The 24,389-nt window shown below is 37.6% G+C and overlaps 1 protein-coding gene across 1 annotated transcript; it reads right to left on the bottom strand.

Annotated features, from left to right (window-relative positions):
* Window positions 1–8,689: 8,689 nt before the first annotated feature.
* LOC108990003 lies at window positions 8,690–22,467 on the bottom strand. The gene is made up of 9 exons (XM_018963830.2): window positions 21,866–22,467; window positions 20,368–20,553; window positions 12,864–12,956; window positions 12,180–12,362; window positions 12,002–12,104; window positions 11,738–11,923; window positions 10,052–11,241; window positions 9,264–9,676; window positions 8,690–9,170 (listed from the first exon to the last, which is right to left on the bottom strand). The coding sequence occupies exons 1-9, from the start codon at window positions 22,118–22,120 to the stop codon at window positions 9,110–9,112; spliced, it is 2,670 nt and encodes an 889-aa protein (XP_018819375.2). The 5' UTR covers window positions 22,121–22,467; the 3' UTR covers window positions 8,690–9,109.
* Window positions 22,468–24,389: the final 1,922 nt, after the last annotated feature.

The following is a 24,389-nucleotide window of genomic DNA, read 5'->3' as shown; positions in this document are numbered from 1 at the left end:
AATCTAACTCACCGAGATGAGATGGGGATCAAGATGCGACATTAAGAATATATAATTTGAATTTCGGCTTGGAATTAGGATTGAGACTTGAGGTGCGCATATGAATGTATGACAATACACTTATAACAACAATTAGATACCAAAAATTGTATAAATACGAAAAAAAAATTAAGGGACAATACAAATTGTAGTATGCGCAAACATATGGCAAATTGACAATGGTGGGTCAGAGTCCAATATGGTGAAGTCATACTGCAGCGGAGGTATATGTCATATCATGTATGGTTACAACAATTAAATTTAAAATTAATACCGATGAAATGAATATAAATAAAATAAATCAAAATAATAAAATGAAATCAATGATTACTAGATCTAGGCTGATCACCACCATCCTCTTCGCCAGCCTCATTAAATTCAAGAACATTTGGAATATGAATTTGAGTCTCTTTGATCCAATTCGGCATGCAAATCAATACATTCACAATGGTAGGAGACAAAGAACTTTGAAATGGATCTAATATGCGCCTTCCAGTACTAGAGGCCGACTCTGAGGCTACGATGCTAATATAGATGTCCAAAATACTGCAGGCTATCTCTCCAAGAACAGGATACTTCACGACATTGATCATCCACCAAGCTAATATATAAAACCCTTCTGTATATAGGAGAAGATCTCTTGCCAAATATCGGTCTACCTCCAACTTCGCCTCTGTAAATTGACGGACTAGTTGGGGGTTTTGTGAAAGGCTTTGGGCCTACACCAACCTACGTTTTTTCCCCGCCTCGACTTCTGGAGTAGGCATTGGGTATGTGTAGGTGTAGGTGTAGGTGCGCTACCACCCTTGATTACGATAAACTCATCAAATAATTTATCGATGGTGTCTCTAACCATGCCCCCAATAAGCTCAACCCATGCGGCCTCGTACACAAATCCCAAACTATATACCATGCCATCAATCTTGAGTTGGTTGTCAAGAACAATAGCCAAATATAACAAAATAATTTTGCATACTCAAATCCTCCCAATACTTGTCATATTTGACCCTCATCATCAATGTCATCTCCCGCATCCTAGTATGGTCACTCATACACATATCTCTCAATTCTTATTTCACCCTACATATTTATTGAGTAAACTCATTGAATATAGCGTACAAACAACCAGATATTTTTAATGTCACCTCGTAGAAAAGTCTTAAAAAATCTACAAAGATAGCAACCACCTTCAAATCATCATCAATATGCTTTTTTAATCCATCGTGCTCATTAAAATATCTGACATATTGGATGTTTTTATCATTCAATAATTCAAAAGCTGCCTTATATTCTTAGGCCGCCTTCAACATCAAGAAAGATGAGTTCTATTTTATAAGAACAATAGTATAAAGACCATTCTTGGATGTTATGCTCGCATTCCTTACAACAATTTTGAATTTCTCCAATCTAGTAGGAGAATATCTCACAAATCTTACAGCCATTCTGACTCGTGCAACCTAGTCATCAACATCTCTCAAGCCATCATACACAATTAAATTCAAAATATGTGCAGCAAATCTAACATGCAAACAATCACCACCCAAGATTGTCTTATTTGCTTTTCTAAGATAGGTCTTAAGATATTCTAATGCGATATCGTTAGACAAGGCATTATCAATAGTAACCGTCGAAACCCATGCCAACCCTCACTCCTTTATTACGACCTCCAAGGTTTTCCTAATCGTCTCACCCTTGTGATAAAAAATTAGACAAAACTTCATAATTTTCTTATGTAGTGTCCAATTACAACCAATGAAATGTACAGTCAAAGACATGTAATTAAAATTTTGGATGGATGTCCAAGTATCGATAATGGGGCTTACAACTTGACCCGCCAATTGGCCCCTCAACAAATCCTCTTCCTTTTGGTAATGTTTTTTTAATATCATTTGCCACAGTGCGGCGAGAATGAATATTAAACCTAGGTTCCAAGTAACTGGAATATTCTTGGAATCATCTCCCCTCCACAAATTGAAAAGGTAACTCGTTCATAATAACTATATAAGCTAACTTTCTTCTAAGCTAATCGAGATTATACTTAGTATATCCCTTCAACATAGAACCCCTACTATTCTCATCCGCTATTTTTTTAGTCCAATCTCTAGTCTAGATTGACTCTTCTCTTATAAAGATCTCAATATTAAACTCTTCTTACATTGTTCTTCTAAGTGCACATTTAATTGTAATGTATCATGTTTCCTATAGTGACATTTATAGCGTTTACCACAATGGTTACACTTTATTTGAGGGTTATTGGAGTCTCTAATTTGGTAAAGTGAGACCAAACTATAGAAACAAGTTTCTTGTTTTGTGTGGACTTGGGGGCAGGGAAAGGTTCCATGGGGTTAGGACTAGGGTCCGGGTTAGTGCTAGGTGTAGGGTTAAATGTTAGGGTAGGCCCCGATAGGGTAGGACATGTATCACTAAAATCTGAGAGAGTAGAGGAAGACATTCTCCAAAACAAGCAACAAATCTGAGATTAAAACAAAAACATGCCACTAACATTAACAATCAACACATAGGGATCAACAATCAAAACATGTCACTAACCTTTTCGTTATTATAATTTTTTTTTTTTTTTATAAAATAAGCATGATTGCACAATTAAAATAGACATGACATCATATAAATGCAAAGAACCTTCAAAATAATACACATAATTTCAAAGACTTTTTGCTTATTTTTCTTAATTTTCAGGTGCAAAGACTTTTTGCTTGCAATCTTGATATCAAGTTACTTTAAGATATTTCTTGTTGCCATGATGGTATGATTCTTTAACCACAAAATAGATTGAACGGCCAAAAAATAACCACAAAATATTATAGGAGTATATTTATCAAATGTAAGGAGATAGGAGAAAAGGCCAGCTTTAAAGAGACACATGTCAAGGTAGTGGAATATTATAGGAGTATATTTATCAAGTGTAGTCATGATCCTCTTTTATATATGTAATACACCCACTATTGGTTTATCAGATTGTTTATGCCAATTTCATTAATCTTCTCTAATCAATTTGAAATGGCCAGAGAGCTGTAACTAATAGAATAATCTATAGGAGGGAGCTATGCTTTGGTGAAAAATATTGTCCGGCTGCCCTGATACCAAGAAACAAACCAGCTAACAACTTAAAGGCAAATAAAATGGAGATCTTGAATTGATTGAATAATCTATACGAGGGAGCTGTGAATTTGTTGTTAGCTAGACTATACAAACAAAACAAATAAACCAGTTTTTCATGTCTCTCCATATGTAGAAATGCTCATCGACTTATCCTTTTTATCATAGGATGTCATTAATTAAGGAACTGGCTGGATAAAATTGCAAGGACTAGTTCCTCAAGATAATGGTTCATTGTCTGCATTCGAAATTTCGAGCCTCACCTTTTGAAGACCAAGGGAAATGCATTATAGTCGATATAAAGTTTAATCTAGTACTTTTGATGATTCGCATGATCATGACCATGACCAGTACTCCCGTACGTATGAATAGCAAATGATCTCACGTATGCATGTCTTTGTTCTCCGTAGCTAGGTTAGGTTTCATGACGTCTGTGGCCAACTTATGGACCAAATTTAAGATTTCCCAGATATATTAATTGTCTGCAACACGTGCGCGCACGTACCCCCTTCCCTTTACCGCCCGGGGCCCCTTCTGACATCATGAATTAATTTTTGATGGAAATTTCTTGTGAGTTTTCTTTTGGCAATTAACGTATTTATCCATCCTTGCTGGCCGTAACGCGTTCTCTATTTATCATCAGTACTTCATAGCAGTCATGAGAGACTGATGGCATCATGATAATGCCAATAATACTGTAAAGCTGAGGAGGAGTGGGCGTGTAACTAGCTACAACACGGACTAGCCAATTATGTAGCAGCTAGCTAGGTAGCTAGGGATCGGACTGATTACTCGGAGAATATTATTTTTATTAAAAAAAATTTATAAATCATATTATCATCTCATTTTTTATTTTATTAAATATAATGTGATATATTTATTATTATTAAATAATTATTTATTATATACTTATTATTATTATTATTATTATTATTATTATTATTAAAACTAAAACAGCTAGCTAGCAGCCTCGTAGAAATTTCGTTTTGGGAGGTAGATGTCAATGGCGACAGGAAGCGAAAAAAGAATGCCAGAATCTCCGGCTTTTATATTTGCCGTAATGTCCTTTAGCTTGACTCTTCTGAGTTTTTGTCCCCTGCCTTTTGTCTCTGTTTCATCTCCTTGAGCCTCGCCGACACTACCAGCACACTACGCCAAAATCAAACCGAAACCGCGCGTCCTTTGCTTCGTCGCCACGATATATTCACTTTACCACTACATCTTCGATCCTGATCACCGAACGTATGTGCGTACGTTCTACATGCATGCATGCAGTCATGTATATATATATATATTATATCTCTCGATCGCTTTCTTTCAGGGAAAAAATGAAAAGAAAAAGAAATGGACTGATTATATTATAAAGAATCGGTACCTAGGCTACAGCCACAATAATGTTGTTATTTGTTTATTTGATGTTTATTGTTATGTATATATATATATATACATATATTAAAGTGGTATTGCTAATTGCTTTGGTTCATGAACAGATCGAGAAGTTGCATATGTATAAGGAAAAAGCTCTAAATCGATCCGTTGTAAATTTAATTTTGACACCAACCAATAGAAATCCACCACATAGGATGTATACAACCTAAAATTTACATCCAATATGTACATAATTTCATTTTATTTTTACATCTTTTTTCTCATTCTCTCCACCCTACGTATGCAACCCCCCACTCTCTCTCTCTATCATATTTTCCACTAAAGTAACTATTTCGACTATCAGAAAGAGACATGTTTATCGTTGGTTTCTTGAAAACCTTAGCTCTCCGTTCATCCAGGTTAGCTTAGATCTATCTGCTATGTAATATGTCCATGTGGTTGTCGTGCCAACAAGTATGGTAATATTGTTTGGATTTCAATAGAAGTCTAGCACACTATAAGTTCGATGAAATTTTCAATTTAAAATTTCCTACTGTCTGAAGGATCTGAATCAACTACAAATCAATGTGAAAACTTTCATTGGGAATATTTAAAACTTAAAAAAAAAAAAAAAAAAATTTACTTGGGAATGGCGTAAATGGGTTCTTTTGATCCTTTTTTCCCCTCTAAATTTGAATTAGTTTTTCAGTTTTGAAAAATGGTCTCTTTTTTAGATGAAGATGGAAATGATTTTAGCCATTACTTGAGATGAAGATAGAAAGGATTGCAATAGAAAATGCAGAGATCAACCGAAAGAAGGAGACAGAGATGGAGACAACAATAAAAAGAAAATACAAAAAAAGATGGATAGAAATAATGAAGAAATGATAACTCACACATGCTGGACAAAGCAAGTGCCAAACAATATGAGTGTTATCTATGAAAGCACAGGAAGTATAAGAGTTGTGCGTGGTTGTGGGTTCAGGTGGGGGGCTCTTTGATAAGAACAAATTTTATGAGTTCCTCAATAGAAATCTGAGCAGGACGATGGGTGGGAAGGAGAGAGAGAGATGAAGAGCAATGGAGAAAATAAAATATTATGATTATCTGTATGTGATTTATTGTTTATTTTAATACAATCTATACGTGACAATGTCTTATTCGTGGGTGTAAAAGAAAACTTGCCACCTGATCGGCTGGAATCGTCTCTCTATGTACAAATTAATTAAGAATATTTCGTATGATATAATATTATTTGTTGTTTTCGTGTCGGAAAATGATAACGACAGAAAATATATAATTGTGGCTGTAGCCTACCTACTATTATATATATAGCCGTATAATGATAATAATAATGATAAAAATAATAATAAACTCATAAAAGACATTGCTGATCACTTACTCCAAAGACATTAATGATCCTCCATTTATTTTTATTTTTTTTTATAATCACACGTATCAAATCACCTCAATATATTATTCCCTCTCATGCTAACTTACGCCTGGTTTGCATAATAAAACCACCTCAACTTATTTTATTTCATCTTATCTAATTATTATAATTTTTTTTAAACTTCTACATAAAATATAATAAACAATTTAACTTTTTCAAATCTAAAAATAAAAATAACATTAAAAAATATTATTTAAATAATATTTTATTCAACTTTCTAATTCTCATCTCATCTTAACTCACTATTCAAATTAGACTTAATCACGTAGTATTTTTATTTAATTAATGTATATATTCCTATATATTGCCATATTGCAAAGGTCTCCGACTAATAACTAATTAATTGTGTGCTTGCCATCTAATATTATATATTCTCAAGTTCATGGTGCAGCAAAATTAAAGCCCATAGCAGCCGCAAATTAAAATAGCCATGCAAATGTTGATCAAAAAAAAAATAGACATCCAAATTGTAGCAACAATTCGTTTTCACATTATCTTTATTTGAAAAAAATTATTTATCATCATTTTTATGAATATTCTCTCAATATTTTTTGATGTGACATTAAATAAAAGATTGTAAATAAAACATAATAAATAATTTTTAATCATTTAATATTATATCATGAGATAATGATAAAAGAATGATGAGTAATAGTACTTTATTTTGATAATATCATACGTACGTAGATTTTATTAACAAAAAGATTCACAAATGTACCATCATTTTTTGTCTAAATATAACAATTTCCTTTCATTTATATTTTTTTAAAAAAATTGTGAAGAATTGAATTCGCTCGATCTTTTAGTGGGTGAAAAATGAGAGAGTCAAGTGCTAATGAAGTACATGTGTTAGTAGAGACAAACGCATTGATCATAGACTCTTGTTTTCTCTTTCTCTCAAGGGATCGATATTCATTTGTTCTCTCCTTTGTTTAAAGTGGACATTTCAAAGTAATCAATACAATGACTGCATCAATCATTATCCATTGTGGCTATCATTTGACTTTTTTCTTTAGTTTTCACTCCTTTCGTAGCTTGAGTTAGGTAAAATTTAAAATGTGGCATTTTCACTTATAATACAATGGAATATATATTATTATATTCAATATTATTTAGATTTTTAAATAAAAAGAGGCTTTATTTAAAGTTTAGACAAACTTTTTAAATGTTATATTTAAATATATAAGAATTTAAAATGAGGCGTTATTTTGAATTTTGTCTTAGACTTCAATTTAGTAAAGTTTTAGAGATCTTATCTAAAATAAATAAATAAATTATTATATTAAGTATAATCTTTTGGTATTAAGTATGAAATTTAGTAACAAGGGGCATTGCACATATTAAGAATTATTTAATATGAAGTAATTTCATTTAAATTTTTTTTATCTAATGTAATGATTTCTATATATTTTTTTTTTAAAAAAAGCACACTTTTTTTTTTAGGGGCAGTGCAAGAGGTGGGGGCCTTGGGCAATGGCATGAGTGGTCTTTCTCTTGGGAAAGCCCTAAAGAGAGGTTGGTTTTTCCTCTCGAGCAATGTTATACGTCACATTCTCATCTTATTTTTATCATACTAAATAATATGTAGCACATTTATCATCATTAGATTATAAAAAAATATATAATAAATTATCATTTAATAGTGATAAATGTGTCACATCATACTTAGTAGGATGAAAGTGAGATAGTAGTATGGTGTATAAAATTTTCCTTTTCTCTTCTCTTCCTTCCTTTCTCCTAGTAAAAAAGAGCACATATGGCATATGGGAGCTCAGATATTATTTTAAACACCTACTCAATAGTGAAATTTTTGCACCAAATCCCATGGACTTAAGTCATGGTGCCAAATCATGTAAACTTTGGTCTTATTTATTTTATACAATCTATGAACTACACAATTTCTAAACACATATTCTTTATATTTTGTTAAGCAACTCATCATTTCATTTCATTTTATTGACTTATTCCAATCCTTGACATGCTAAAATAATATTTCATTGTATTGTCTTTATAACAATAATCGATCTTTTAACATTAAGATTTTAAAAAAAGAAGTTTGAAAACAAAAGGTTTCCTACCCTTTTTATTACCAACTCACTGGAGAGAGAGAGAGAGAGAGAGAGAGAGAGAGAGAGAAAACCTTTGTTATTGATTTCTTACTACTTCTCTCTTTGGCTTTCTCACCACTTAACTCTTCCCATCATTTTATTATTACACATCCCTTTGACTTCCTCACCTCCGAACTCATCTATTTTAATGTCTGATGAGAAATAAAAATCGTACCCTCTTTTAACTTTTCTAAACTTTCAAATAAAATATAAAAAAATAATTTAAATTTTTCTAATTCCAAAACAAATATAATATTAAAATGTTATATTCTCATAATATTTTAATTTTATAATATTTTTATTCAATTTTTTCTCTATTCTTTTCTAAAATTATAAAATATCATAACTTAGACTATTTTACTACTATTCACAAATCATTTCATTACTATTCACAGATTTATCATCTGATCTCATTTCCCAAGCATACTAAGCTTTTCCCTCGTTAAGCTGACCAATATTATTCAATATAGTCTGCCGAGATTTATGTTCACTCTGCAATTTACAATGGCATAAAACATTGAGATGCAACGAGGCCACTAGCAAAATTTATCTTCATCGCACTTGAAAAAACAAGATACCACATGAAAGAAAATGGAGGCACAAAGATGAAATTAGGCTGTAGCCCATCTCCAATTGTATAATAGCCAAAAAGTTAATCAATTAAAGCTGCATAAAACAACTTCTATAAGAGTTACATCAGACATCAGCAACAACAAATTTTTTTTTTGGTGTTTGTACTACTTTACCTACAAGGGATGGCCAAGAAAACAAAAACCCTGGGCAAAACCATTATCTAAAACATCCTATATTCGAATATGTCTGTGAAACACAGCTACCAAGATTGAAGGGAAAAAGAAAAAGAGAATGTACAAAAGATCCCTTCAAACCACAAATTTGGGTGGGGGGGGAGGACTCGCAGCCGTCCATGTTCGAAGCTCAGGCTTCAGCTGTGCTTTGTTAGCATTTACTGTTCTATTCATACAACCTCTAACCATACAGAACCCATCATCCCTTATCACTGAAATCAGATGGATAAAGGTGGAAAATCATCTTCATCTTTCAAACGGTATGATTGTGCACCAATCCTACATGTTGAAAACAAGGAGACTATAAGAAAGTCCCATATATGTCGACCAGTGCCAGAAAAAAAAATTCACATGATGGCGATATTCCCATACCTATCTTGAGTCATACCCAATACAGGTTTTGGGCTTTGCATTCCTGGGGACGGAAGACTTCCACTTGAGTTGTGAGCAAGGGCTGAGACAGGGTTCTGTTGCCAGCTTGTTTCTAGCAAAGATCCCTCAACTGGCAGCTGCCCATTTGACCTGACTTCAGCAACTCTCTCAGACGGATGCAATGAACCATTTGCATTAGAGTATACCTTCCTGCGGGGGGAACCAGAGTTGTGATCTATAGACCCAGACTTTCCGCTACCATGAACAGGATATTGGACTTGTGCCAACTCATGGTTGCTTCTCTCAGACCAATTTAACTCAGGGGTTGACATGGCACGTCCATTGTTCCGAGGAGATCTTACTGGTGCTTGGTTTCTTCCTCTTGCTGTCAAGGGCCTGTCCCGGTAATTGTTCTACAAAAAATGTAGCATAAAAGCACTTTAACATAATTGGACCAGCCGCTAAAAACTAAATGAAAAACAAAGCTGTGTACAGCCACCAAGATCAACAAAGCCATGGCCCCACAAAAATCTCAACGTTTCCAAATGACGTTTGAATAACAATATATATATATATGTATGTATTATCTTTTCGATTCTAAACTCTAATTAAGTTAATGTTATGTATACTCTTTGTGTACTTGGACTTTGCCTACTTCTATGAATAAAACTTCTCGATTACCTATAAAACTTTTTGATTACCTATAAAAAATATATATAAATTATTTTTATTTACAAAAAAAAAAAAAAAAAAAGCAGAGATTATAGGGAGGCTTAGTGTGAGTATACCGTGTTGGGAAAATATGTCCCTGTTCCTCGTGGCTTTGGCATCTCATCCATACCAAATATCGTGCCACCAGGTAATATTGGTGGGTTCATGGGGTACAAACCTGACCTTGAGACAACACCATTGGTGTTCATCTGGGGAAACACATTCGTATTTATCTGCACAGACCGTCGTACTACATCCCATTGCTTCTTGCCATGGAACTGCGGAACCAATGGTGAGGACACAGGAGTAACAGACGAACTTGCGGCATACTCATTGCACAACCTACCAAAATGCAGACTATTTAGGTGATTGTCATAGTCCCCCCTGAGATCTGACAAAGACTTCAAAGCTTCAGGATTGTCATTAGTGCCATTAAGCGTCCAGTAACCAAAACAATTAGGATAAAGATCTTCGGAGGACCTAGTAATTGAACTCAAACGTGAAGAGTTGGGTTTTGATCCAACAGGTGACAGACTCTGATTATCACTCACCAATTGGTTTTCATCCTGGTCGCCATGAGTAATAAAGGCCTTCTCCTCCAGAGGCACTCGCTGAAGCTCCGACAAATCTTTATTATCAGTAAAACCCAAATTCCCTGGACGTTTCTCATCTCTATTTCCCTCTTCATTATTGCCCACGGATGTATGAGAGAAATACAGATGGGGTGCATGATGTGCTTTACCCAAAGGCGATGTACCGTTCTCACAACCTGTGGGGGGAGATTTAGTCACATCATTAGAAATTGTAAGATCTTGTATTCTGGATGTAGCAAGGTCTTCGGCATCCCCAGAAAGACGGTGTTCTGAAATAGTAATCCCATTTGCCGAGGTTCTTTCACTCATGGCTCTGCCAAAGCTCATACTGGTCCCAGATGTCTCGATATTAGTGACCCCACTATGAATTGGTACCTCATAACCCAACCTAAATTCCACTGTCATGCCATTTATACAGGCCTGCTCCAATTCAGAATTTGTCTGATCTTCTTGTGAATCTGTACCTGAATATAATGATGTGGTGCCAAACATATCATGTCCAGACATCGGGACAGCATCTTGAACATCAGGCCTCTGCCTAGTTCCATGCCTATCCAACGTGTTAGAAAAAAACTGACGGATTTCATCGTCAATGTTTTCTTCTGGCCGAAAGAGGATGCGCCCAAGCTTCCGAGCACCATATGTAAAAGCACTTCTTATTCGGTAAAAGTTTCCTGCAGAAGTCATTCCACATAATCATCAATCAACAAACTAGCGGCAACCAGCATTGTTTGAGACTTCAAAATGTCAACTGTTTTATGAAAATGCCAAAAAAGAAAACAGGAAAAGAAAAGGAAAATATCCAAGATTTTGAGTTTATATGTCACTCTACATGTAAATCAATACCACCCCAACCCAAAACACAGGCAACCTACACCCACACTTCATCTTCACGTTTTTAAGAATTTTCAAATAGTTAATCTCTCCTTTGTCACGCGATATCCTCAAACAAAATCTGGTTGATATAAAATTCTTGCCCCAAAAAAAAACAAAAACATTTGGGGTTAGCTTATCCATCTTCAAAGTTCTGAGCAATTTGTAAAATCCCAAAGGAATTCACTGACTTTCCATCATTAGTGCTACGCAAACCTCCAATATTTCGTTCACATTGAATGTGACATAGGAAGAGGCCATGGCGCTCCCACCCTAGTAATGGAAAAGGACTTATACCTTTGCTGACACTGCGACCAAGATTGTTATTTTCTTTTAGTGGATCAACTATGTTAAGATGCTTTGGGGGAAATGTCCTTGAATTACTCTCGTACCCCCTCGAGGAAACTGAGAACATCTCCAAACACCACTTAAGAAAATCATTACTGAGCAATAGATCACTGCCATCATTTTCAGGTGTCTCAGCTGCAAAAAGAACCAAACAATGACTAAGAGACATCTAAACCATTAAGTGTGCTACACATGCAAAAAGATGTTGCTCACCCAGGAGTTCTGGCAATGATGATATGCGAACTGGACCATTCAAGCTGATGCAGTAGTTGTCCCAGTCAAATTTGCTAAAGTAGTCCAAAAATTTATATAAAACCTAAAGAGAAGGTACAGTTAAGTTCATGTCATACATTTGAGTTGCATACCAGTGCTAACTCCTGCAACAACTCACCGCTAGAGGACCATTTAAGGATGTATGGAAAAGATGGAAAATATATAGAACCAATGTCTCCAAAGCATATGTGGAAATCAAGCCATGATGAGCGCCGAGAATGCGGCTCTCATAGTAGCACCAAGCTTTAATTAGGATAATACTGCGTTTAAATAGATGATCTTTGCCAATCAGACGATCAACCTGTACATTAAGCAGCACCATGAACGTTAAAATCCAAAAGCAACATAACCCTACAAACTCAAGATGACTAAAGGCAGCCATAGAAGAGACCCACATGATTAGTGTAGACACTTTTTATGACAACTTTGTAAACCATCCTGCATGTGTTAGTGAGTAGTCATGTTTAAATGAGCATGAAAATTGCAAATTTTACAAAAAGGATATGTTGCTATTGTACCCAAAATTACTAGCAAAACTGTACCTAAAGAAAAGGAAAGCCAAAGAAAAACATTGATAAAATACAACATTATAACACCTTAAATATACAGACTCTACTCTGCATAAAAAATTAATCAATCTGATAAAATAAAAGGTGTTATTTTCAAAAAAAGTATTTCCCTGCAATGAACTGGCTCCATAATTGATAAATCGTTAAGTTCTTCGAATACAACTGGTTAACTCTATATAGTCAAGCATCTGATTACTATGCAAGCATTTATATTAAGATTTACAGAAGGCTACCTGCTCAAGAAAACATAGTGTACAGAGCCCTCCTAACTGATTGAAGGAAATATCGACCACAATGTTTTGTACAAGACATTTTACAAGCTTAACCTGCCAACAAAAGATCCAAAACTCAGATTTCTTAACCTCATACGTGCAAGATGTAACCTAATAGAAGAAACATAAATGCGTAATTTATAATTTTGAAGCACTGCCCATCTTATAAAAAGAACAAATTATAGATGTGACAGGTATGCAAGCATGCATTCATCGTGGATGGTGAAGCATCATGCCATGGTGCAGTTATCAGCTTTACAAGACACAATGTGAGGGAAATAATAGTATAGTTCAACAAAGGCAAGCCCCAATCCTGCATGCAATCTAGTTGTGCCCTTAGATGTGAAAAGGACTTCCAGAAGGAAATGGTTAAATTTTTTTTGATCGGTAAACAAATTTTTATTGATCAAAAGGGAGACATAGAGTGTCCAAGTACACGGGACATATACATGAACACGATCACAATGTCTAGCTTAGAGATACAAGAAACTCATGAAAAGACCTGCCATGAAAATCAATTACAATCGACCAATGGAGTAAAGTATTGAAAAACAAAATTCTAAGCTCTTCCATTGATCTTTCTTGATCTTCAAAGCATCTTGCATTCCGTTCCCTCCAAATGCACCACCATAGACAAATAGGTAACATCTTCCATATGGATGCAATTTGAGTGTTGCCCCTAATACCTCTCCAAGAGGCTAAAAAATCACACACCCTTTCCGGTATCACCCACGCTAACCCCACCCGTGCTAAGACATCTGTCCATAAAGTCATGGCAACCTCACAATGTAGTAATAGATGGTCAACGGACTCACCACTCTTCTTACACATGTAACACCAATTTATAGCGATAATGCCACGTTTCCTTAGGTTATCTATGGTAAGAATCTTCCCCAAAGATGATGTCCATACAAAAAAAGCTGCCTTTAGAGGTGCCTTTGTCTTCCAAATGCTTTTCCATGGGAACGGGATTGAGTTGTGCAAGTTTAAGGAATGGTAGAAAGAGCGAGCCGTGAACACTCCCTTTTTAGATGGACGCCAACATATCTTGTCTTCTCCTTCCCCCGACACACTAGTGGAATACACAAAATAAAAAAAGGCCGAAAGGTCGTCCATCTCCCAATCTTGTGCATCTCTATGAAAAGTGAGGTTCCATTGGGAAGAGCCATTGGAAGAGATAATCAGATCTGCGATAGAAGCTTCTTTCCTTCTTGCTAGGCTATAAACTTGTGGATAAACATCCTTGAGCGCCCGATCACCACACCATAAGTCATGCCAAAACTTTACCTTAGATTCGTTGCCAACTTTGAAGCAAGTAAGTGCTGCATATGTGTCCCACCCTCTTCTAATGTGTTTTCAAAGCCCAACTCCATGAGGTCCACTCACCGCATTAGAACACCACCCTCCCCAAGATTCCCCGTGCTTCAAAGCAATAACGGTTCGCCACAAGGCCTCCCGTTCTTGGTGATATCTCCATAACCATTTGCCAAGCAAGGCTTGATTGAAAGTTCTCAAATTCCGTATACCCAAACCTCCTTCTTTGATAGGGGAACAAATTGTGGCCCATTTCACCAAGTGAAATTTAAACTCATCTTTGATCCCTCCCCATAGGAAATCCCGTTGAATTTTCTCCATGCGATGAGCCACCTTAGCAGGGAGCAGAAATAAGGAAAGGAAATATGTTGGTAAGTTAGACAGAGTACTTTTTATGAGAGTCACCCGGCCCCCTTTAGATAAGTACATCCTCTTCCAACCAGCTAGTTTCCTCTCCATTTTTTCTATTACAACATCCCAAATAGATTTCGATTTGAACGCCACACCTAATGGAAGGCCAAGATATATCATGGGCAGCTGAGTTATCTTACCCTCCAAGATGGATGCCAGACTCTCCACATTGGGTACATGTCCCACTGGCACTACCTTTGATTTAGCCAAGTTCACCTTCAAACCTGACACGGCTTCAAAGCATAATAAAAGAGCTCTCAAAGCTCGGATTTGCTCCCGTCTGGCCTCACAAAAGATTAGTGTATCATCAGCAAACAAAAGGTGAGTGATGTTAAGCAAACCTGACCTTGCCTCTCCCACTGAGAATCCTGATATGAATCCTCCCTCTACCGCCCCTGAAATCATCTTGCTAAAAGCTTCCATTACAAAAACAAAGAGAAGAGGAGAAAGAGGGTCTCCTTGTCGCAAACCTCGGGAGCTCTTAAAAAAACCTTTGGATGTGCCATTCACCAAAACAGAGAAACAAGGCGTGGAAATACAATGCAGGATCCAAGAACACCATTTAGAGCCAAAACCGCATCTTTCCAGCATACAAAGGAGTCCCGGCTCTCCCGATTTAATACGACTCTCCAGACATTCGTTGGCTATAAGCACCGAGTCAAGGATTTGTCTACCTTGAACAAATGCATTTTGAGGCTTCGAAATCAAGCCTTCCATCACCTTACTCAGTCTGTTCGCCAATACTTTGGATAAAATTTTGTATAGCCCACCCACCAAACTAATGGGACGAAAATCTTTCACTTCTACAACACCGGGCTTTTTAGGAATGAGTGCTAAGAATGTACTATTAAGGCTTCTCTCAAACCGCCCGCTTCTGTGAAATTCATGAAAAACCTCCATAATGTCATCTTTAAGCACATCCCAACATGTTTGGAAGAAAGCCATGGAGAAGCCATCGGGACCTGGGGCTTTATCACCCGCCATACCCTTAATCACCGACCTGACCTCTACCTCATCAAATGGCCTCTCGAGTCGTTCCGCAACCTGCGGGTCAAGAACATCAAACACCAACCCGTCAAGTCTCGGTCTCCACTCAAATTGTTCCGAAAACAACTTATCATAGTAATTGACAATGTGGTCTGAGATCTCGGTATGGTTGGAAGAGACCGCCCCATCTATCAACAAAGTATCTATAGTATTGTACCGCCTATGTGAGTTGGCCACTTGGTGAAAAAACTTGGTACATCTATCCCCTTCCTTTAACCATAAAGCTCGTGATTTCTGACGCCACGATATTTCTTCCAAAAGAGACAACCGTTCAATGTCCGCAATCACTTGGGATTTGCAGGCCCGCTCGGTTTCAGTGCAAACCCTCTCCTCTTCCACACCCTCCATATTCTTAAGCTCCTCCATTAGAACAGATTTCTGACTGTCCACATTACCAAACTCTTGTATATTCCACTCCTTCAGGTCCTTTTTCAAAGACTTTAACTTGCAAGCCATCTTATGGCTAGCATTACCATTAAAATGGTAAGAAGACCACCATTGTCTAATTCTGTCCAGAAAACGCTCTGACTTCAACCACATGTTCTCAAATTTGAAATACCTTGAGCCTCTTCTGATGCCCCCACAATTCACAAGAATGGGGAAATGATCTGAATACAACCTGGGAAGTCTCTTCTGAATGAGATCCGGATATTGTGCCTCCCATTCCGGAGAGATTAAAAATCTATCTATCCTCGACCAAGATGGAAGTTCTCGGTTGTTAGACCAAGTGAATGAACCACCTCCAAGAGGAATATCTAGTAAATTCTGTTCGGAAATGAAGTTAGAAAAATCTACCATTGGTGAGTTGAAACCCGAGCCACCTGATCTCTCGCTCGGGAAACGGGTGACGTTAAAATCACCTCCAATACACCAAGGTAAGTCCCATAAACTGTTAATACCGGCCAACTCATCCCATAGTAGCCTTCGAGACCGGTCAAGATTAGGCCCATAGACGCCTGCAAAAGCCCACTGATAACCATCCCTTATGTTCTTAAAAGAGCATGCCACCACATAATCCCCCATGCAATCTTCCATTTTTTCCACCACCCTTTTGTCCCACATAACTAGTATGCCCCCGGAAGCTCCATTTGACGGTAAATACAGCCATCCCACATGCAAACCGCCCCACAAACTCCTAATAGTACGAAGAGAAATAAGTGCCAGTTTAGTTTCTTGTAGGCAAACAATGTCTACTTTCCAACTACGGAGAAGGGACCTAATAAGTAGTCGTTTATTCACGTCATTGATCCCTCTCACGTTCCAAGATAAGATTTTAGGCTTCATTAACAAGAGAGACGTCCCTCCCTTTTGCTCTATCTCTCCCCGAGGTTCCCTCCTTATTATCATAGTTAATAGAGCATTGCAATCTTTTCAATTCTCTCTCCTTTTTAGCAGCCGACTTCAGTACCGTGGAGCGACCAGCTTCCATGGCTACTAGGAGAGCCATGAATTGGTCTTCGTATCCTTCACAGGAAATCCCCACCCAACCATGAAGCTCCTCTACTTTTTTTAGTACCCAATCTGATGCTCGAGGTGCAATATGAGGTGGGAGCATCTGTAAGGGTATTGGGCTACCCATCTCCTCCTCTTCTCTGCCCCTAGAGTCCCCATAAATGCTCAGCTGACTGGTACCCATCTCCTTTCCACCGACAGAATCAGCTCCTGCCAAGATAGTGAGTCTTGACCCACCCATAACTGAGTCTGATTCAACCACATCATCGGGGCTACCTGTGTCTGGTTCAGCATGCTCCAAACACATCATCGGGGCTGTCTGTGTCTGGTTTGAAGGCATAGGCTCGAATACAGTAGCCAGAGCAACTTCACGTATAAGTCCCGAACCTTCTATGACCTTGTCGCTGCTCGCCGACGGCTCCTCTGACATCAGCGACGTAGTCTGTGCACCGATACCCTTCATCGTGACAGTCTATGCAGCATTCAGTCCATCGTGAGCACAGAGGCCGTCGTAAATCTCTTCTACTTGCTCTGGTTCCGTACCCACCGGCGATGCAACGTCCATCGTTGCCTCTGCGACCTTCGACGAAGTCGATTGCGTCGTTTCCGGCGACGGTGGCTCAGGCCCACTCGTCGACGGGCCACCTGTGGCCTGCTTCTTCTTCCTCCAGATGGCAACCCGTTTCCCCAAGGCCCTTAAGCCCTTCCCTTGGCCCTTAAGCCCACCATCCGTGTCCCCAAGGCCCACATGGCAACCTGAGCCCATTCCTTCCAGATCATAACCCTCAACGCACCGTATTAACTCCCCAACTCTATTAGTTAGCTCCCCCAACGATTCCTGCACTTCACGTAACTCCATCAGAATTTTTTCTTATTTCGGTCACATCACCCCTCTGCCAACACCAACTCCACACTGAGTATCTGCCGAAAGAGGAGGTAATCCCTTTTGCAGGCCTCCCATCACATTGCGCTGCACAGCTCGAGGCACCTCCAGAGCCTCCTTGTACGACTTGGATGGCCAAGTTTCCACCATCTCAGGCGATGGGTTTCTCCCCTGGACAGCTACTCTGCCCATATCCTTCAACACTGCCACCATCTTCCTCCACCCCATTCCTGCCTTGTCTTCAGGTATAAGAATGTAGCTCCTGCGCCCTCCCCCCCCATACACAGCCAAAGCCATATATGAGCCACGAGAGTTAGAGCAATGCTGGGCTGTAAGGCCTCTGTCACCTTCCCGCCGAGCTGAGTAGTAGCCTTTGTTCTCAGCCTTTAAACAAGCCTCCAGTGAGTTAGCCACCCAACTGATAGTCTCTAAACCCAACCATATGCAGCTCACTCCTTTCCATCCTTTCTCAGTAATGGACACCCTACCCCCAAGTCTTCTCACCTCAAAAACCTTAGACTCTATAGCTAAACAACTAAAAGAGTTCATTTTTCTAACAGATAATCCCCGTCAACAACCACCAAGCACCATTGACAACAAGAAATGTCTAAAGTGTACGGAGAGAAAAAGGAACATCCTGAAATAAGGGCCAGTAATACGTTATTGATAATACCTTTAACATAAAAAGAAAGGAAATGATTAAATGAAACACATGAATTTGTACATAGGACCCCTTAGAATTTGAGCTTGCCCAAGCATGCCCATGACCTGCCAACGGGGTGGCCGTGACTTTACTGGAAAAGCAAAGGTACATAAATGTAATAAGAGATTGTACGTACAATAGATTCTACAGACTAAATAAGCAGTACTCAATTCGATATAGTAAAGCTCATGCCATGCTGTCAAAAATTGCATTAAAGCACAAATTTAGGCCAATGCTATGGTGTATAAAGTGGCTAGAGCAAAGGATCTACGCTGAATAGTAACTTGATGACCATGCAGAGAAGCATAAAGATATACAAGTTTATAAGCATGCCAGCCGATAAACTTAAGGACTCCCTGCCAGCAACAATCAGCAATAAGCATTTTGACACAGAGGACTCAGGTTTTGATACTTGTAGATCCATCTTGCTGCGTAAAGTCATCCAGAGTTTTAGGGGGAGGGGGAGGGGGTAGAGGGAGGGAACACCAATTATGGTGGTAATAGATATTACCTTTCCATATCCAAGAATAAAATAGACTAAAGCTACTAAAATGCTAGTGCCTCACTCTTCAACATTACCTGCATTATAAAACCAACCATGACATGCAGGATTGCAATTTTTTATCCAACCTTTGCACATATGCGGATGCTAACACAAGAAAATGTATCCTACAGCTACTATCATCCGAGTCAAATGACAAAATGATCACTAAACCACATTCATAAATGTCAAACGACAAGGTGAGCAAATTTTACAATCAAACCATGCCTTTATGGGGAAAAATCCTTTAAATTAGAAAATGAACCTGGGGATACTATGGCATGGAGTTCAATAGTGCAAAGATTACACAATCTTTGCTTTTTCTTTGGAGGAAGGGGGAATACGTGAGAAATATAAAAGTTTCTTACTTAATATTAGTTAACAATTAAAAATGCTACCTCCTAGATACATACAAGCTAAACTAGAAAATTATGAAAAGAGAGGAAAAAAAAAAAAAACTTAACAGAAATTTTGCACATGGAATAGTTTTTTTTAGGGTAATGATACCCTTATACCTCATTTCCTACTTAGTTTTTTTTTTTCTTTTGCTCTTTGAATCTGAATTAAAAATCTCAAAACATGGTCTTCTTGCATAATCTAGAAAAAAAAGAATCCAATCAACTAAATGTAATCATAATTTAATTCAAAATAAATTCAATTTTATAAAAATTGACTTTCTTTTGCTCTTTAAGTCAATTTTTATAAAATTGAATTTATTTTGAATAAAGAAGGTCAATTTTTATAAAATTGAATTTATTTTGAATTAATTTCCATAATTACGTTGGTTGATTGAATTTATGTTCTTATAGATTATGCAAGAAGGTCATATTTTGGGATTTTTAATCAAGATTCAAATAGCAAAAAGAAGAAAAAAAAAATAGCTAGATAGTAAGGCAGTAGTAAATGAGGTGTAAGAATATCATTATCATTTTTTTTATAGGTAAAAGTAAAATTTTATTGATAAAAGGCATTCCCTAAGTACACCGGTATTATACAACGAACACATGGAATAGTTTAAAGCAAATGAATCTCAACTTAGTCCGACTCAATCGAGGAGAGTGAAATTATAGATCAGAAAAGATATCTAGTAAGAATATGGAATTAAGTTAGAAACCTCAGCGCGGATTAACTGGACATCCTTTATGACAAACTCTGCAGCCCTGTTCTGATCTTCTCGTTCCAGGACAGAAAAAACATCATTGGCCAAAGCCTCCTCAACATTTATACCACCAAAGGCAGTCAAATCAATATCTCCATCAGGCAGATAGGTCTTTAGTGGCACAGACCCAAAGGAAAATACCTGAAACAAAGATGATTTAGAAAGGAATCTACATTTAAGAATAGGTCTCACGCAGAACAAAGTCCATAACACGAGTTTTAGTCTCTAAAAGGATATAGAAGCTACCATAATAGGAAAATGGGGAAAAATAAACGGTAGAAAAAACTTTAGATGGAGAAATTTAGAAGCAAAAAATTTGCTGAATTGAATATCCCTAGGCCCTCCCACTCATGAGCAGACCCCAGGGAAAAACCTGGACCGTACCACCCCTCCCTCCGTCTATGTCAAATAAGCGCAATGTAAAACTCGTACGACTTATCATAATTATAATTGGTTCCCACATAAAAAACCCACATCCAGGAAGTTAACAAAAGGAATTGAACCCATTCCATTAATATCATATGCCTCCAAACAAAAAGGAAAATTATTGCAAATGACATTGTTAACTTATCATGCTCACAATTGGTTCCCCCATGTAACACCAACATCTAGGAAATTAATTCATATTATCTCCAAACAAAAGGGAAAATTATTGCAAATGACAGCCACATCACGTTACCCTAGCAACCACCCATTACACAAGAATCATATGAAGGGTGATCTGTAGTTCTCAATTGATGCCAATCTGCGTTAAAAAATCAATTAAATAGGAATCATGGTTGCCAAGATTCGTCTATAGTTCGGCAAAAAGCAAACATATGCCCCAAATACCCAAACCATAGACACATAAATAAACTTCTCAATCATCTCTTCTGGCCTTTTGAACGGCAGAAATACTTGCTTCAACATATGGTAGTAGTTTATGACAATTGTTTTCTGATTGAAGAGATACTCCTTGCCGTTCAGCTAATTTCTCTCAGACAGTATCTTTATATATTTTCTTCGCACATAAATAGAGAGGCCTCTGCTCTAGGTGTTGATCTAATTAGCATGCTCTTAATCATTAGACGCAAATTCCAAGTCTCCAACCCCTACAGCTGTGCAGCAAATTTTTTATTTTGATCTTGCTATCTAAAAGAGCCGTGCAGCCTGATGATTCTTTATTCAAACAGTAATCACTACTCAAACTCATTGTACCCATTAAGAAAACTACTAAAAACCCACTGTAAAATTACTTTTCTTTTGCATGCTAACTGAACAAGCTCGAATTGGGATCAGGAAGTGGCTGCAGCAAAAATATCCATAAGTAAATCTTAGTGGAATATTTTTAGTATCGAATTTGAACAATTGCCCATTACTTATGGTAAACATCTACGCATATCTTTACGGATTAAACATATATACGGATCAATATATGCACACACAGATATACATGTATACATCGGTAGCTCACCTCACAGCCAAGACAACTTCTAATGAGCCTCTGCACGTAATCAATAACCGCTTTCCTCCTGTTTTCAGAGAGGACAGTGGGCTGAACCTGGGCTATGACCCCCTGCGTCGCGTCTTCGGCTCTTTGCCAGTACTCGGCACTAATTTCCGTTTGATTCGAAGAGAAGAAAGACGACTGTGATGAAGAAGATGACGACGGCATCTCCTCCAAAACGGCGCCGTTTGGTTCAGGCGACCGAACGTTAATGTCGCCCATGAAATAATCCAAAATTCCGAGAAAATTACCAAATTAAACCCTTAGAGACACGACACCCCAGCGACTGTTACGGAACCCGACGGCGCAGAATCGACGGTGCAACCATCGCGGCGGTTGAAATTCACGGAGAAATCAAACGCAAATCGTCGTTGTTGATCTGAGATGAGACTTGATCTCGGGCGATCAAAAGGGTGAGAAGGAAAGTGACGAAACGACCGAGGAATTGGAATAAAACGACGGGAGGGAGGGGGGGAGGGAGGAGCGAGAATTTGGAAAGGGCTGGCGATGGCCGGGGAAAAAAAGATCGAAAGTGGTGTAGAGAAGTTAAAAAGAGTGGGAATTTATGTTTGTCGATTGTATGTCTTTTTTGTTCCTTTGAAATCGTCGATTGTATATATCTTGATTTGAATTAATGGTTGGTTATTTAATAATTGGTATCAGAGTATAGATCACGTCACGAGTTAAAGTTACTAAGGGGCTATTTGTAGATTGGATTAAAATTCTTTGATCTTATGTTCGAGTAAAGCTAATAAAAAGAAAAATAGTTACCATTGAGTCAGTGTTGATAGAGCGGGCCTCCATGAATGTCGAATTTAGAAACGTGACAGAATATTATGAACGTGAGTATTAAATGTTTAACCAAATTAATATCCCACAATCTTATGACTTTTGGATCAATAGTTAGATTTTTAACACCTCTGTCCTGTCTCCCTTTCTTTTTATTTCCTTCTTTTAGGGATTTACCCTATCCACCATTCCCTTCTTAATTTTTAGGGTAAAATGACTTAGTGACTAATTAGGTTTTTTTTTTTTTTTCTAGAGAAAAATTAGATTTCTTTATATATATATATGATCATAAAATATTATGTTATTAAAATTATTCATATAAATATTAAATCCAATAAATTCTAAATAATTACTTGTTATTAGTTTGTGCATAATTCCTCACCTTATCTGAGTCTACTTCTGATGTCTCTGTCAAACTAATATATAGCATAATAACATGATTTTATTCCTTTATTATTATTTGCAGTACAATCTAAGGTTGCGTTTGGATGTTGAGCTGAATTGAGCATATTGAATTATCTATGAATAATAGTGAGTTAAGATGGTGAAGTGGGTTATGTGGGGCCCACCTAATATGAGTTTAGATGTGTTTGGATGTTAAGATGAGTTTAGATGTATTTATGGGAAGTAAAAAAAAAAGTTGTGGGTCTCACGTATAAAGAGGTGTTGAGTTGAAAAAAGTTGTGTCCCACGTATAAAGAGGTTTTGAGTTTAGATGAGTTTAGTGATTTGAGAGTTAGGTATTTAGATGTTATAAGAAGTCTAAATCTAAACCGAACGGCTTAAGGTAATTCACCAAAATCGTGATTTCTAGATTTCTATCACTATTATGTACTCTCTCAAATTTTGACTTAATTGTTACTTACCTTCCTGACTAGACCTGTTATGCAAGTCAAAGTTTGTGAAAACAAAGCTCTATCCACATATATTTAGGGTTTATGCAAGCATGTAACAATTAAGTAATAGTTAATAGTGAAAATTTATACTATTACAAAGTCATGCCGTTCAGCTTTAAGAATGCCGGTGTAACTTATCAGCAGCTGGTTAACCAGATGTTCAAAGAGCATATCAGACAAAATATGGAGGTCTATGTGGATGACCTCTTGGTTAAAAGCAAGAAGCCTGAGCAACATCTCGTCGATCTTCGGGAAGCCTTCATAGTACTGAGGAAGTATAAGATGGAGCTTAACCCACTGAAGTATGCCTTCAGTGTCGAGTCGGGGAAGTTCTTAGGCTTCATGGTCTCAGAGCGCAGAATTGAGGCCAATCCCGAGAAGGTCAAGGCAATAGTGGACATGCCTCCACTACAAATGATCAATGAGGTCTAGAGGCTGGCTGGGAGAGTGGCTGCCCTAAGCCGCTTCATCGCAAGGTCGACCAATCGCTGCCTTCCCTTTTTCAAGGTCCTCAGAAAGGCACGGGAGTGGGATGATGAGTGCAACCGACCCGTCTATTACACAAGCCATGCTTTTCAAGGAGCCGAGACTAGGCACCCCCGAATGGAGATGCTGGTGTTTGCTTTTGTCATCGCCGCAAGACGACTAATGCCATATTTCCAAGCCCACCCGTTGAAAGTACTCACAGATGTTCCCCTCAGGAAAATACTGCAGAAGCCCGATGTGTTCGGCTGAATGACAAATTGGACAATTGAGTTGAACAAATTGGACATTGAGTATCTCTCCTACACAATGATTCAAGGGCA

Source organism: Juglans regia, chromosome 4 (assembly GCF_001411555.2).
Source record: "Juglans regia cultivar Chandler chromosome 4, Walnut 2.0, whole genome shotgun sequence".
Lineage (NCBI taxonomy): Eukaryota > Viridiplantae > Streptophyta > Magnoliopsida > Fagales > Juglandaceae > Juglans > Juglans regia.
This window is presented reverse-complemented; position numbering and strand designations above follow the sequence as displayed.